The 17674-nt window shown below is 34.3% G+C and overlaps 1 protein-coding gene across 1 annotated transcript in view; it reads left to right on the forward strand.

The window, feature by feature from the left end:
- MDGA2 (MAM domain containing glycosylphosphatidylinositol anchor 2) overlaps positions 1–17674 on the forward strand; it is an 884707-nt gene that overhangs the window by 791770 nt on the left and 75263 nt on the right. Inside the window, exon 10 of the mRNA XM_061158404.1 lies at positions 8305–8453. Coding sequence (XP_061014387.1) covers positions 8305–8453 — 149 coding nt within the window. The remainder of the gene's footprint in view (positions 1–8304; positions 8454–17674) is intronic.

Here is a 17674-nt window from a genome sequence, read left to right on the forward strand (position 1 = left end):
TCCAACTCTTGCAACCCCATGGTCTATAGCCCACCAGGCTCCTCTCTCCATAAGATTTTCCAGGCAAGAACACTGGAGCGGGTTGCCATTTCCTTCTCCAGGGCATCTTCCTGACCCAGGTACTAAACCCGCGTCTCCTGTACTGCAGGCAGTTTCTTTATAGACTGAGCTACCAGGGAAGCCAGAACAACAATGAGATTCACTGATTTGAAGAGATGCCCTATAGAGAAAGGACAGAGTGCTGCATAGATGTTTATTGTATATTATGTCTAATAGATTGCTATGAGTAATCCACAGCTAGTCTTTGTGTCTAAACACAGTATATACCTCTGGTTCTTGAAGAATTGACTATTTCAGTTAGCTTTCACTAAAAATGCATAGAGAGAGCTGCTTCCTGCATGCTTTTTAGAACTCTTTTACACAGCGCATCATCAGTATTGACATTTGCCATAGGTCTATGTGGTTACTCTTTTTATACTAATAAAGACACATTTGAAACGTTTTAGATTGTTTTATTATTTTTGATACTTTACAAGTATGTTTTTGTGAAACTTTATTATTACTATTTTGATTATTAATTTAGTTATCTTTCAGTGTTTTTTTTTAAATATCATTGAGTTCTTTTTACACTGGGATATGAAAATCAGTAGATTCACTATAAAATCTTTTCTTCCACATAGGTGAGTACTAGTTAAAATAACTTGAGAATATTTAGACTATAAGGTGAATACCTAACATCTTACCATATTGAACAGGAAGCTTCATAAATTAGCAATTACCTGTTCTCCCCCCTTACTCAAGCACATGTATTGTGTCAACCATTGTAGTAATAGCTAATAAGACCTTCCCTGTCCTTCAAGAGTGCACAGTTTGGTAGGAAAAATGGGCAGTGCAACTTTACCAGATCCTTGGGAGTTCTAAAGTATTGTCTTTAATACATTTTTTTTTCCCATGTAAAGTGAATGTTGCTCAGTCATGTCCAACTGTTTATGACCCCATGGACTGTAGCCTGGCAGGTTCCTCTATCCATGGGATTCTCCAGGGAAGAAAACTGTTATGGGTAGCCATTCCCTTCTCCAGCTGATTTTCCCAACTGAGGGATTAAACCCAGGTCTCCTGCATTGCAGGCAGAGCCACCAGGGAAACTCTAAAACCATATATTATTTTTTTCTCTTTTTTATCCTGTGATGAGAAATCCTTGTCTGTCTGAGGAATTTCTTCTCCTTTAAAATCAATAAAGATGTCAATTATGCACCCCATGAAGCCTACCAATGGTCACAATAGAGTATTGATCATTCTTTCATAGAAGGTCCCATAGTGTTTGTTTACTGTTCTATACTATATTTCTTTAGTTGTTTCAAGCCTACTTATTTATAAATTCCATTTCATGCCTCTATCATCTGGAGTCATAGTCAAATCCTGTTGTTTATTGGCCTTCTCAGTCACTCATGAAAAATTTTCTTGTGTGTTAATAATTCATACTCATTAAGATTTAGTTTGGAGAAATTCTCTGCAGTGTAAGTTGAGAGAATGTCTCTCAGGAACAAATTGAGGTAAACAACAAAGTTCTAATGTATAGCACAAGGAACTATTTTCAATATCCTATGATAAACCATGTGGAAAAGAATATATTAAAATAGAATGTATTTATATATATATATATATATATATATATACACACACACATATGTATATGCATGTTTATATCCATATCCATATACCACCCCATAAACATTCAGTTATATATGTTTAACTAAATCATTTTGCTGTACAGCAGAAATTAACATTGAAATCAACTATACTTAAATTTCAAAAAAGAGTAAATTGATATTGGATCTACTCAAGCCATCCTGTGGTATCGTTAGCCAAGAATTACTTTTTGTTCATTAAATATATTTCTCATTTTCCTATGCTGGTTAGGGACACGTTTTTTCTAGTATATTCTATGACTAAGATTGCTGTTTTTCACTGATTTTACTCATATGTGGGGTCTCATTTCTAACTTATCTTGAGTTGCCCCATTAACCTCATCTCCTATGGACTTAAAATTCCAGCTCCCAAGAGTACAAATGCCAAGAACACTTTTTCTCCCTAAGCTCTTATTCAATGTCTGATTTTCAGTTCTTTGTTTTTTGACCCTCTAATAAATAATTCCCTTTCAACTTGTAAGCTTAGGAATGCATCTAAGAAAGATTTTTGTTATACTTTAATCTAACATTTTTAGACTAGGAAAGTGAAATGTTGCATATTCTTAACATCACTTTTACTTTGAGCTTTGTGCATAAAATATTTTGAAAACTCAGTATACTCATTTTTGAGAAGCTATTTGCAAAATAGAATAAATTTACTTTTACATAAATCTTATTTAAAAATTTGAACAATTAAATTTTTCTATTTATATCTTATGAATATTTTAAAATTCAAAATCTATAGATAATCATGCATAATGTCTAAAGATTATTTGCTAATTTAGATAATGACTAGTTTTAGGTCAATTAATCTGAAAAGATGTAAACTCAAACAATGTTGCATAAAATAAAACTAGAGAATAAGAGAGAATAAAAAAAATTGGTGTGCTTGCTAGAAGGACACAAAAATGCCTGAATGATAAAAAATTAAGGAAAATTATGAATTATTTCCCTGTTCAACCAGCAGATGTCATGTTTGCTTGTCAAAGCCTATGGTTATTATAACGGTATTTCCTTAGCATTGCTATGTGTACTATGTGCTTCTTACAAAATGAGTATATAAATATTACATGTGAGTGGCTCTTAAAGTAGAGAGAAAATTTGTGGCTTTTTTTTTTGCTTCTAAAATAGATTTCTCAGATGAAGTCAGAAAGCATTTTTCTTTTATCACATTTATCCAAAATATAGATATGCTTTCTCTGAGACATAGCAAGCAAGTCCATATTTAACTATAACTACTCAAAATCATTTCTTATCAGTAATTATTTATTGCCAACCAGTATTACTTGTGAACTATCTAAAAATGCTTTTTTCCTCTTCTAAAAAAAATTCTAAAAAAAAAGTGATGTAATTATTCAACTAAAATAAAATTTTATATCAACATATATTGTCACCTTTTCTATTCTGTTCCATAACTTATCTGTCATACAAGATATTGGAGTTGGTAATCTCTATTTCTTTCTCTAATGTAATATTTCCTGAAAATGTATTATATATGATATCACTCATATATAATGTAGACATGCCAGTAAAAATAAAATATTTCAAGAATACATTGAAAAGTCTTTATATTAATCTACCATTAAATATAAAGATGGTGATGAAATGTTACGGGAAAATATGATCTACTTGGAATGTTTAAATGAGGGTTAGATTGTGTCTTAATTTTTCACAACCTTGAAAATGGGATTTTGATAAGTAAATTCATATTATTAACATAGGTCATGCCGATTGTTTTCTAACTTCAGTGTCAAACTGCTTCAATAATGTGAAAAGTATTTATTTACATAAACAGTCAGTTCTAGGATTATGCCAATTTGCATTTATGACATGCAGCCAATACCAATGTGCCAGTTCCTCTGACGGCAGTCAATAAAAGATAGAACTAGACTACAGATAATACTGACTTGTCCAAAAAGTTCAATAGGGTTTTATCTAATGTCTTTGGCCAATCCAATAGATATATTAATTGGAATTTATAAATAAATTTAATTGTGCTTAAAACAATTGAAGTAATAGAAGAAACAGCAATCAAATACTTCATAGCACCTTATAGACTTGAGACTGAGCCCTATATCAAAGGCCTTTTTGTTGACAATCGTCCACCCATTTCATCCCTGTTAAATGGTAGTTAGGTATTGACTAAATAACTCTCAGTTCAGTTAAGTCTCTCAGTCATGTCTGACACTTTGCAACCCCATGGACTACAGCACACCAAGCTTCCCTGTCCATCACCAACTCCTGGAGCTTACCCAAACTCATGACCATCGAGTCAGTGATGCCATCTAACCACCTTATCCTCTGTCGTCCCCTTCTCCTCCTGCCTTCAATCTTCCCCAGCAACAGGGTCTTTTCAAATGAGTCAGTTCTTTACATCAGGTGGCCAAAGTATTGAATTTCAGCTTCAGCATCAATCCTTCCAATGAGTATTCAGGACTGATTTCCTTCAGGATTCACTGGTTGGATCTCCTTGCATTCCAAGGGACTCAAGAGTCTTCTGCAACACCACAGTTCAAAAGCATCAATTCTTCAGTGCTCAGCTTTCTTTATAGTCCAGCTCTCACATCCATACATGACTACTGGAAAAAACCATAGCTTTGACTGGATGGACCTTTGTTGGCAAAGTAATGTCTCTGCTTTTTAATATGCTGTCTAGGTTGGTTATAACTTTTCTTCCAAGAAGTAAGCGTCTTTTAATTTAATGGCTGCAGTCACCATCTGCAGTGATTTTAGAGCCCAAGAAAATAAATTTTCTGACTGTTTCCATTGTTTCCTCATCTATTTGCCATGAAGTGATGGGACCAGATGCCATGATCTTAATTTTCCAAATGTTGAGTTTTAAACCAAATTTTTCACTCTCCTCTTTGATTTTCATCAAGAGGCTCTTTAGTTTTTTGCTTTTTGCCATAAGCGTGGTGTCATCTGCGTATCTGAGGTTATTGATATTTCTCCCAGCAATCTTGATTCCAGCTTGTGCTTCATCCAGCCCAGCATTTCGCATGATGTACTCTGCATATAAGTTAAATATGCAGGGTAACTATATACAGCCTTCACGTATTCCTTTCCCAATTTGGAATGAATCTGTTGTTCCATGTATGGTTCTAACTCTTGTTTCTTAACCTGCATACAGATTTCTCAGGAGGCAGGTCAGGTGGTCTGGTATTCCATCTCTTTAAGAATTTTCCACAGTTTGTTGTGATCCACACAGTCAAAGGCTTTGAAATAGTCGATAAAGCAGTTATCATCATAAAGCAGAAGTTCCAGATATTTTTCTGGAACTCTGTTGCTTTTTCAATAAGCTAACAGATGTTCACAATTTGATCACTGGTTCCTCTGCCTTTTAAATCCAGTTTGAACATCTGGAAGTTCATAGTTCACATACTGTTGAAGCCTGGCTTGGAGAATTTTGAGCGTTATTTTGCTAGCGTGTGAGATGAGTGCGATTGCATGGTAGTTTGAGCATTCTTTGGCATTTCCTTTCTTTGGGATTGGAACGAAAACTAACCTTTTCCAGTCCTGTGGCCACTGCTGAGTTTTCCAAATTTGCTGACATATTGAGTGCAGCAGTTTCGCAGCATAATCTCTGGAATTCCATCACCTCCATTAGCTTTGTTCATAGTGATGCTTCCTAAGGCCCACTTGACTTTGCATTCCAGGATCTCTGACTCTAGGTGAGTGATCACACCATTGTGATTATCTGGCTCATGAAGATCTTTTTGAATAGTTCTTCTGTGTATTTTTTCCACCTCTTCTTAGTATCTTCTGCTTCTGTTAAGTCCATACTATTTCTGTCCTTTATTGTGCCCATCTTTGCATGAAATTTTACCTTGGTATCTTTAGTTTTCTTGAAGAGATCTCTAGTCTTTTGTATTCTATTGTTTTCCTCTATTTCTTTGCATTGATAACTGAGGAAGCCTTTCTTATCTCTCCTTGCTATTCTTTGGAACTCTGCATTCAAATGGGTATATTTTTCCTTTTCTCCTTTGCCTTTAGCTTCTCTTTTTTTCTCAGCTGTTTATAAGAACTCCTCAGACAACCATATCTTTAGTGAAGGGAAAATTCATAGTCCATATTCAGAGAGGATTGCTAGAACGTTCCTAAATCAGAATATGCATCCTTTTACTAGCCACTCACTGGCTTTCATCTTTCATAGATCTGTTAAAATATAGCCTGATTCTCTTTCTCTGTGATGGAGTTTCAACTCTCAGAAAACTTCATTTGCCAGTTTTTGAAGAATTTTTTTTTTTTTTCATGCTAAATAGCCTCTGGTTGTGACTTTATTCTTTTGTTATTTCTGTTTGAATTCCTAATTTTTTTATGAAAAAACAAATGATAGCACTAAATCTAATACCCTTTGTATTTCCCTCTTGGCTAAGTTACAAAAGCAATCCCCTCTTTCCCTGCTCCCCTCAATTAAAAGGCAAAAATAAAAAGCAATAAATAAAATGAAAAACCAACCATTGATACTGTTACCTCCTCAATTCAATCTATACAGTAATTTCTAATGAAAACACTATATATTGACATTACTCACTTAAACAGCTCATTACTTCACTTTTATATTTTGGAAGTTTACTTGTAATCAAAACCCCCACTCATTATATAGGCTTCTATCAAATGTACCTCCTTAATAACCATTTGGGAAATTTTGTCTCAAATGCAAGTTGTCAATGACATTTTGGATATTGATTCCTTCATTCAGTATATTGTGTTCCTCTCATCTAGATTTTCCCAAGTGTTGTGAACATGAATTCTGCACTATCATTTACTTAGTAATAGGTAAAAAATATACAAAGTAAAGAAGCAATAAACAAATATGATGGCTCTTTTCCTCCTATGCAAGACAATTTGTATAGAATTAATAATCCATTTTCAATTAAAATGAATGAACATTCATAGAACATTTTAAAAAGTACACAATGTTGATGTCAGACTTTACCAAGTGTTATTAAAATTCAGATATTTAATTAAAGGTATTTAATTTTACTAATAAATTTATCAGAAATTAACTTCAGTTCATCTAACATTTTTTCCTGGTAAACCTCTCTAGGGTAATAGAGACCATAAATTTCATTCTTCACCTTCAAAATTCATTCTTTAAACTATCTGTTATAAATTCTTATGAATCAGCTCTTGTGCAATCCCTAGATGTTAGGTGATTAATGATGAAGAAAAAGAAAATCAGGTAAGAAAATTCCCTGCAAATAGGAACCCAGGAGGAAAACCTCAGGAGGACATTTAATATTTAACCTAATTTCAAAAAAATAAAGTCTGTTGAATAATTTACAATTTATTAAATCATAAATCCAGTAAAAATTGTAAAGCTATCTGAAAGGTCTGAGAAAATGGAAGCAATTTCTAGGAAGACAGAGGCCTTACCTCTTTGTTCATTGCCTAGAACACTACTCGCCATTCAATAGACACTCAATAAATATTGATTTAATAAATAAATGTATTATTGGTAAAATATAGGGTGTAGAAAGTCTATATTTCAGATTATTAATGAGTTGGACCTATAATTCCCAATGGTTTGTACATTTTTCAATTTGGTGATTAAAAGAAAAACCTGAGATGATTTATGTATGTTATATACACTATGTGTACCTCACATATGTGGACTTCCCTGGTGGTTCAGTGGTAAGGAATCCACAGGGATCTGCAATGCAGGAGATGCGGGTTCAGTCCTGGGTTGGGATGATCCCATGGAGGAGGGTGTGGCAACCCACTCCAGTGTTCTTGCCTAGAGAATTTCATGGACCAGAGGATCCTGGTTCCTGTTAGGCTACAGTCCCTAGGGTCTCAAAGGGTCAGATACGACTGAAGCGACTTAGCACACAGACATGTCACATATCCTTAAAATCTAAAAAAAGAAAAAGAAACTTTCTTTTATTGATCAAAGTTCTTGCGTTGTTAAGGTTTTATTTGGTTAATTTCAATTTATTGACATGGATAATATAAACACAGATTGTCGTATGCACTGATATTTTTGGCAGAGTTGCATTCACTTGCTGATAAAGTTTTTGGCTGCTCTGTGATGACCTAAATGAGAAACAAATCCAAAAAAGAGGGGATATATGTATATGTTTAGTTGTTTCACTTTGCTGTACAGAGGAAACTAACACAGCATTTTGAAGCAACTATGCTCCAATGGAAATATTTAAACATATATAAATGAAATCTATCTATATGCCTATGGTTAGCAAGATTATATTTCCAAGTCTGGCCTCTCCTGCATTTTAGTCCACTGTATCTCACTTGATGTCTCCATTGATATCATTCAGATTGTTCAAAAATGATTTCCTGACCCCTCAAATTGATCCTCCCATAGCTTTTCACATCAGTTGATGGAAATTCCACTCTTCTGATTGCTTACACCAAAAAAACTTGTAGTCATTCTTGGGTCTTCTCTTCCTCTCACACTTCATCAAACCTACCAGGAAATCATCTTGCATCTGTTCTCAAATTCTCCAGAAATTAATTTGAATTTAATCATTTGACTTTTTAAATATAAGAATTACTTATGGAACATGAAGTAGAAAGTAATAAAAGGTACAAAAAGAGTAATTACATTTGGCTGTAATATACATTTAAATTTAAGGATGCTTTCTGTTTCTAGGAAAGGCCTATGCTCCAGAATTCTATTACGATACCTACAATCCTGTGTGGCAGAACAGACACCGCGTTTACTCCTACAGTCTACAGTGGACTCAAATGAATCCTGATGCAGTGGATCGGATTGTTGCATACCGGTTGGGTATTAGGCAGGTGAGGAATTTAATTATCTTCTTTTGTGCTTATGTGATTCTCTTTGAAGATCTTGTTAGGATGATGTGTTGATATAAAATTTTAATCATTTTTCAATGAATTTCAGACCACATTTTTTCTAAATCAAAGATAACATTACACTACCCAGAACTGTTTCAAATTATTTACAAATCTTTGAAATTCATTTATGCATTTTTACTATGATGTGAGACATACTAAAGTGAGCTTTCTGAAATACTTCATCATTTAGATATGCTATAGAAATTACATGGCATAATTTCTATGAAAGAAATTTATTTAACATGTGCTTACATTTCTTTGTCTCATTTCCTAAACTAGAAATCCTACATATTTTTATTCTCAGAGATTCAAAGTATCTCTGATTTTTAAAAGCTAATTTAATATATCTGAAGAATAGAAATATTTTGGTAAAATGAGAAAAAACAATGAGGTAAGATGTTTTCCTAAAGTATCTGAAGATTATAGAGTCTGTAAAAATATCATAGCTTTTTCAAATGAACCAATGTTAAATTCAGTTATCCTTTCCTGGTTTAAATGATTTTTTTTTTTTTAATTTAAATGTAGGTCTTTTCATTATTTCCTGTTATATAGGAAGTTATCTGGAAAGATTGTTTCAGCATAACAAAACATTTTTGAAGATTTATTTGATTATCACATAAGCTGTTAGCTTTCTTTACATCTTTGTATTATGCAGAGATTTGTAAAATGTTTTTTCCACTTTCATAGCTAAATCATATGATAGCATTTTGAGTTTCGAAAGTAGAAAAGATAGAATTTGCTTAGAGAAAGATTGATCCATCACCACCAATCCGTTCAGTCTCACTATCATAAAACCATTGTTTTTTTTTTTAATCTTCTTAACAAAGTTTTAATAAAAGACTATGCAAGATACATCATTAAAATTAAGATACATTTTAAGTTGAATATCATTATCCTTTTTGTCTAAGTATTCACAGGTCACAGGAAGGCAGGCAGGAATTGTTTATTTGGAAATTTTCTCTATTACTCTTATTTATTTTGGTCCCTAAGTAAATACCCAATACATGTCAAAATTGTTTGTTCTATTATACTTGCTAGAATTTAATGGTAATTTTTCTTGATAGGAAGGATAGAAACAAAAAAGTTCAGCAGCCCTTTCTCCCCCAGTTTATTGGCTTATCCTTTTCTTTTTCTTTTCTCAACATAGTTAATGTTTTTAGATCTTTTATATTTAGAGCATCTTAGCACATTCTTGACTTTAGATACCTCACATTCCTTTCCAAGTCTTTACCAAATGATTTGGGCGATCATATTCATCTTTTATTACGTATGTTTTTAAAAAACAAAGAACCCCAAGTGGCACTCATGGTAAAGAAGCTGCCTGCCAGTGCAGGAGAAATAAGAAACGCAGATTCGATGCCTGGTTCAGGAAGATACCTTGCTGGAGGGCATGGCAATCCACTCCAGTATTCTTGCCTGGAGAATAACACGGACAGATAAGCCTGGTGGGCTACAGTCCGTAGGGTCGCAAAGAGTCAGACGTGACTGAAGCGACTTAACGCAACACACAATGCCAAACTGCAGTGTAAAATTGAATAATTTTATTTATGTGTCTTTTCCTTTTTTCTGGTTATAGGTTGTTTTTCTTTTTTCCAACATTTGAGTCAGAATGTCGTCTTTAATTTCTCACTTTCTTCCTTGGTTATATTTTTGTAGAGTGTCTGAGTAACTGCCTTTTGCTTCCTGTATGCTGAAGGGCTGTCTGCTTACATCTCCAGAATTAATTTACCCAACCCTACTTATCATTCTCGTCTTTCACTCTAAAAGTCTTAAAACTTTCATCCCCGAAGTCTCCATTATGTATGCAAATCACCTCCTCTATAAATCATATTTGACAGAAGAGTTACCAGCTAAGTCCTCCCCTCAAATGGAGAGATTTTAAACTTCCTCCTAAGAGGAATCCAACTATTTAAAGCCCTTCCTTCTTGCCCATATCTTGTACTCATTATTAAGACACTATCTTTTTAAATATTTTTTCCTGGGATTGCCATGCTGTTTTCCAATTAGTTTCTCTTTTTTTTTAATTTTCCTTTCCTGACATGAACATCTCTAAATTCCTGTCTTTGCTTCCTGATCATAAAACTAGTGTATAACTCCCTGATATGTGGTGACACACATTTCCCAGTCACTGTGTTCACCCTTGTGAACAAATTAGTTAGGTAATTTCCCCCCATTCTGCTACACTAGAATGCATTATATTTGCGTGCATGTGTGTGTATAAATTTCTCCTTACTGTGTTTTGCTGAAATTATGAATTTCTTGCACACCCAGCTTCCAATTCTAGCCAATCTAGCCTTATCATTTTGAGCTATATAACCTTGAGCACTATTGTTATTTCTGAACGTACCGAAGCCTTGACTCCTACCTGGGAAGTCAAAGATAATAATACCTGTCAGGTAATTGGAGTGTGGAGTAAAATATATTCCCCACTTATACCACAGGCCATATTCCCTTATGCAGGGTACTCCTTACACAAACATCTGTGGTAATTCTTACACTCATCTTCCTGGGATGTGATAACAGTTTTTGTTTTTATTTTTTTTAAGTGCATTTTAAGAATTTAACATATGTACTATTTTTATTTCAGCTTTACTCAGAACACTGTATATCCTGGACCTAAGTAGTATTCCAAGCCATGATTTTCACAAAATAATTTCTAGCCATTTTTTTGACTTGTCTTATTTTTATTTCAAAACTATTGTCCTCCATAATATCCATTTTACTGATTCACATTTTTCTCTTCCACTTTCAGTCTTATTTTAAAGCTTTCTTGATGGGATCAGTAAGCCTGATGCTAATACTCATTGACTTAATGAACTTCTGAATGTAACCAATGTAACTTGGATGATGTTTAAATAAATGATGTTAGGAATGTAACAAATTTTAAATTTCTATAACATAAATTTTAAATTTAAGCAACATAAATTTTTAAAAAGGATTTCTTCTCTAATAATTAGTATTTATGTCTTTGACTATGAGACTGTTTTCTTCAAGGGATTAATAATTTATATTACATACTTTATGATTTTAAAACCATTATTTTACTCCATATTTTTATTTTGAGCCTAAATATATAAATAATTTCTTTTATCCATAAATTATCTATATTATCTAATGAAAAGTACTTTTCCTTTTTAATATCAAGCTTGACTTTAATTATACAACACATTTTTTATTTGCTGAAGCATGAAAAGTAAATTTGACCCTTAAAGAATCATGGTAAATTCAGTTCAAAAGAGCCCACCTATTTTTTAATCCACAAACTGTTAGAAACTTATTTATTCTTAAATTAAGATTATAAAATCAGTACTGTATTGTATAAACTCCTTGTTTGTTGGGTTTGGTAACTAAACCCAGCATTCCCCCAAATTTTTGGTAAAATTAGCTGACTCTTTTGATTAAATTGTATGGTCTTTATTTAAATATAATGAGAAAAGTTGTTTTCGAATTTGATTATTGGCTTATATACTTTTCATAAATGTTGCTATCTATAAAAAAGCACTAGAATTCTGGAATCATTGCTTTAAAAAACTTAAAAAGAACAGATATTTCATGTGAAGTTAAAAATTAATGTATGGAAAAAATTTTTCTCAAAATCTTAATGTCCTTAAGTTGTACTTTTTAGGCTCAGCTAAGAAATTGTTTAATCTCCTTAGACAGCTACTAGCTTCCCAACTATTTGCTTCATTTGTTGCTTAACAGGAAACAGAAAAAGGTTATTTGAGTGTCTGCTTTCCTTAGTATCTAAAGAATTAAAAAACAAACAAAACTATTTCTGAGTTATTTGAATATACAAGACAACATAGGTATCATTTGACTCCATTTAACATATACACTATAGGTTATAAAAATGAAGGATTTTAGACTTTTATACAGTTTTCTTTTTATACTCTGTCTTAGAGACCCACAATGAATGTGATCCTTTGACTCTCATCTTTGGAATAGGGGATATTTTATTGAATAAAATACTTTAATTCACCCTGTTCCTGTCTTACTAAACTTTGATACTAAAATACTTAGAGTTATCATATTCACATTCTTATCAAGTCAGTCAACAAAACTCTTACTAAATTAATCACCTCATAAATACTGTCTTCTTGGTGGCTCAGATGGTAAAGAATCTGTCTGCCATGCAGGAGATCCCTAGGTTCAATCCCTGGGTCAGGAAGATCCCCTAGATAAGGAAATGACACCCCACTCCAGTGTTCTTTGGAATGCTATGGACAGAGGAGCCTGCCAGGCTGCAGATCATGGGGTCAAAAAGTAGGACATGACTGAGCATACACACATATTAAGTTCCAACAAGAGATGCATTCTCTATTTATGCCTGGATTGATGCATTTCCAAGTCCAGTGATTATTAAAATATTGTGCTCAGTCCACTATTAAGTTTCAAGATTTACTCCATGGACTGAGAACTAACCCAAATGGCAAATATTTTCTTTAGTTCTTCTGGGCAAGATACACTCAGTTCCTTAGACTTACATTAGAATATATTGCTAAGAAATTTTTTTAAAATAACAAACATATTAATGAGATATTAAAAGTTAGTTTATTGTGGTATGTGCAAACTAAACTTTGTATTTGGTAATTCTGATGACTAATTTAGTGCTTTACATAGGAGTGTGACTACCTGAAAATACAACTTCTCCATGAACATTCCCTCAAATTTCAAGAATGAATCTCAGAGTTGTCTTGAATTGATAACTGTTTCCTATTGCTTCCTTTCCTTTTAAAATATAAATTACTTCCTAGAGGAGAACATAGGCAAAACACTCTCCGACATAAATCACAGCAAGATCCTCTATGACCCACCTCACAGAATATTGGAAATAAAAGCAAAACTAAACAAATGGGACCTAATGAAACTTAAAAGCTTTTGCACTACAAAGGAAACTATAAGTAAGCTGAAAAGACAGCCCTCAGATTGGGAGAAAATAATAGCAAATGAAGAAACAGACAAAGGATTAATCTCAAAAATATACAAGCAACTCCTGAAGCTCAATTCCAGAAAAATACATGACCCAATCAAAAAATGGGCCAAAGAACTAAACAGACATTTCTCCAAAGAAGACATACAGATGGCTAACAAACACATGAAAAGATGCTCAACATCACTCACTATTAGAGAAATGCAAATCAAAACCACAATGAGGTACCATTACACGCCAGTCAGGATGGCTGCTATCCAAAAGTCTACAAGCAATAAATGCTGGAGAGGGTGTGGAGAAAAGGGAACCCTCTTACACTGTTGGTGGGAATGCAAACTAGTACAGCCGCTATGGAAAACAGTGTGGAGATTTCTTAAAAAACTGGACATAGAACTGCCATATGACCCAGCAATCCCACTTCTGGGCATACACACTGAGGAAACCAGATCTGAAAGAGACACGTGCACCCCAATGTTCATCGCAGCACTGTTTATAATGCCAGGACATGGAAGCAACCTAGATGCCCATCAGCAGATGAATGGATAAGGAAGCTGTGGTACATATACACCATGGAATATTACTCAGCCATTAAAAAGAATTCATTTGAACCAGTCCTAATGAGATGGATGAAGCTGGAGCCCCTTATACAGAGTGAAGTAAGCCAGAAAGATAAAGAACATTACAGCATACTAACACATATATATGGAATTTAGAAAGGTGATAACAATAACCCTATATGCAGAACAGAAAAAGAGACACAGAAATACAGAACAGACTTTTGAACTCTGTGGGAGAATGTGAGGGTGGGATATTTCAAAAGAACAGCATGTATACTATCTATGGTGAAACAGATCACCAGCCCAGGTGGGATGCATGAGACAAGTGCTCAGGCCTGGTGCACTGGGAAGACCCAGAGGAATCGGGTGGAGAGGGAGGTGGGAGGGGGGATCGGGATTGGGAATACATGTAAATCCATTCCATGGCTGATTCATATCAATGTATGAGAAAACCCACTGGAAAAAAAAATAATAATAATAATAAAATAAAATAAAATATAAATTACTATTTCTTTAGCTTTATCATTTTCAGTTTTACTACTTTAAGTTTCTTAAGTTGTTTTAAAATATGGAGTCATAGTTATTTTTACACTATTCCTTTTTTTAAAATTTATTTGTTTATTTTAATTGGAGACTGATTACAATATTGTGGTGTTTTTTGCCATACATTGACATGAATCAGCCATGGGTGTACATGTGTCCCCCTTCCCAAACCCCCTTCCACCTCCCTCCCCATCCCTTCCCTCTGTGTTATCCCAGTGCACCAGCTTTGAGTGCCCTGTGTCATGCATCAAACTTGGACTGGTCATCTATATCATATATGGGAAGGAAATGGCAACCCACTCCAGTACTGTTGCCTGAAAAATCCCATGGATGGAGGAGCCTGGTGGGCTGCAGTCCATGGGGTCGCAAAGAGTCGGACATGACTGAGTGACTTCACTTTCACTTTTTCACTTTCAATATACACGTTTCAGTGCTATTCTCTCAAATCATCCTACCCTCACCTTCTCCCACAGAGTCCACAAGTCTGTTCTTTACATCTGTGTCTCTTTTGCTGTCTTGCATGTAGGGTCATCGTTACCATCTTTTGAAATTCAATATATATGTGTTAATATACTGTGTTGGTGTTTTTCTTTCTAACTTACTTCCCTCTGTATAATAGGCCCCAGTTTCATCTACCTCATTAAAGTCAAATGCATTCTTTTTAATAGCTGAGTAATACTCCACAACGATGTGTCACAACTTTCTTATTCATTCACCAGTCGATGGACATCTAGGTTGCTTCCATGTCCCAGCTGTTGTAAATAGTGCTACAATGAACACCGGGTACACATGTCTCTTTTAATTCTGGTTTATCTCGGTGTGTATGCCCAACAGTGGGATTGCTGGGTCATATGGCAGTTCTATTTCCAGCTTTTTAAGAAATCTCCACACTCATCTCCATAGTGGCTGTACTAGTTTGCATTCCCACTAACAGGGTAAGAGATCTCCCTTTTCTCCACACCCTCTCCAGCATTTATTGTTTATAGACTTTTTGGTAGCAGCCATTCTGACCAGCATGAGATGGTACCTCATTGTGGTTTTTATTTGTTAGCCATCTGTATGTCTTCTTTGGAGAAATGTCTGTTTAGGTCTTTTTCCCACTTTTTGATTGGCTTGTTTATTTTCCTGGTGTTGAGCTGCATGAGCTGCTTGAATATTTTTGAGATTAATTCTTTATCAGTTGCTTCATTTCCTATTATTTTCTCAAATTCTGAAGGCTGTCTTTTCACTCTTCTTATAGTTTCCTTCATTGTGCAAAAGCTTTAAGTTTAATTAGGTCCCATTTGTTTATTTTTGCTTTTATATCCATTATTCTGGAAGGTGGGTCATAGAGGATCTTGCTGTGATTTATGCCAGAGAGTGTTTTGCCTATATTTTCCTCTAGGAGTTTTATAGTTTCATGTCTTACACTTAGATCTTTAATCCATTTTGGGTTTATTTTTGTGTATGGTGTTAGAAAATGTTCTAGTTTCATTCTTTTACAAGTGGTTAACCAGTTTTCCCAGCACCACTTGTTAAAGAGATTGTCTTTTCTCCATTTTATATTTTTGCCTCCTTTGTCAAAGACAAAGTGTTCATAGGTGCATGGATTTATCTCCGGGCTTCCTATTTTGTTCCATTGATCTGTATTTCTGTCTTTGTACCATACTGTCAGTATGACAGTACCATACTGTCTTGATGACTGTAGATTTGTAGTTTAGTCTGAAGTCAGGCAGGTTGATTCCTCCAATTCCATTCTTCTTTCTCAAGATTGCTTTGGCTGTTCGAGGTTTTTTGTATTTCCATACAAGTTGTGAAATTATTTGTTCTATTTCTGGGAAAAAATACTGTTGGTAGCTTGATAGGAATTGCTTTGAATCTATAGATTGCTTTGGTTAGTATACTCATTTTCACTATAATGATTCTTCCAATCCATGAACTTGGTATATTTCTTCTACACTACTTCTATGCCAGAAATGTGTCTTATTTTCAGCCATTAAAATATTTCAACTACTACATCTGAAACAATTTTACCTTCAAATCATAAATGTTGGATGTTACAATTATCAATAAAATTACATAAAATTACTGCTGCATGCTTGCTTGATTATGGATTGCTGTTTTTTTCCAAATTTCTGTTCTGTTTTAAAAAGTTCAAACAAGAAACGCAAAATTTAACAACGTGCTTTAGTTGCTCTGCATGTGTGCTGTTGCTTCAGTCATGTCTGAATCTTTGTGACCCCACGGACCTTAGCTCACAGATTCATTACCACTTAGTCACCAGGCAAGCCCCTCCTCAGCTTTTAATTTTATAATTTGTTCAATTGTGGTATGATAATATCTTTTTTAATTTTTTAATGATAAAGGGAAATAGAATAGTTGTTTGGATTCAAAAGAATAAAAATGTAAATTAGGAAAATATTTAAGTATGATATTAAATATCAAAATGTCTTGTAAGCTTGGTATTATCACTCTTGTTTAGGTACAGAACTAATCTTACAGAAGTTAAGATGTAGTTCTTGTCTTCAGAGAGTTTAAAACATATGAGAAGAGGGACTTCCCTGGTGGTCCAGTGTTTAAGACTTCATCTTCCAATGAAGGAAGTCTAGGTTCAGTTCTTGGTCTGGGAGCTAAGATCCCACATGTCACACAGCCAAAAAACCAAAACACAAAATAGAACCAATATTGTAACAGATTCAATAGATACTTCTGAAAAATGGCCCACATCAAAAAACTTAAGAAAAAAAAAAATCAAAACATATGAGGAGACAGTCAACCAAGTAGATGCAGGCATGCTCAGTCACTTCAGTCATGTCTGCCTCTTTGCAATGCTATGAACTGTGGCCCACCAGGTTCCTCCGTCTCTGGAATTCTCCAGGCAAGAATACTAGAGTGGGTTGCCATGCCCTCCTCCAGGGGATCTTCCCAACCCAAGGATCGAATCCAGGTTTCCTACATTGGCAGGTGAAGTCTTTACCACTGAACCACAGGGAAAGCCCAACCAAGTAGATACCAAACTACAATATAATTTGATAAGTATGATAATAAGCGAGGTTGTAAGGTAATACTGGAAAACATTGGAGGGAAACCTAAGTTAACTTTGGGATGTGAGCAATGCTGATGTAAGAAATACTAGCAAACTGATACCAGAG

The sequence above is a fragment of the Dama dama genome, chromosome 12 (genome assembly GCF_033118175.1).
Source record: "Dama dama isolate Ldn47 chromosome 12, ASM3311817v1, whole genome shotgun sequence".
NCBI classification, from domain to species: domain Eukaryota; kingdom Metazoa; phylum Chordata; class Mammalia; order Artiodactyla; family Cervidae; genus Dama; species Dama dama.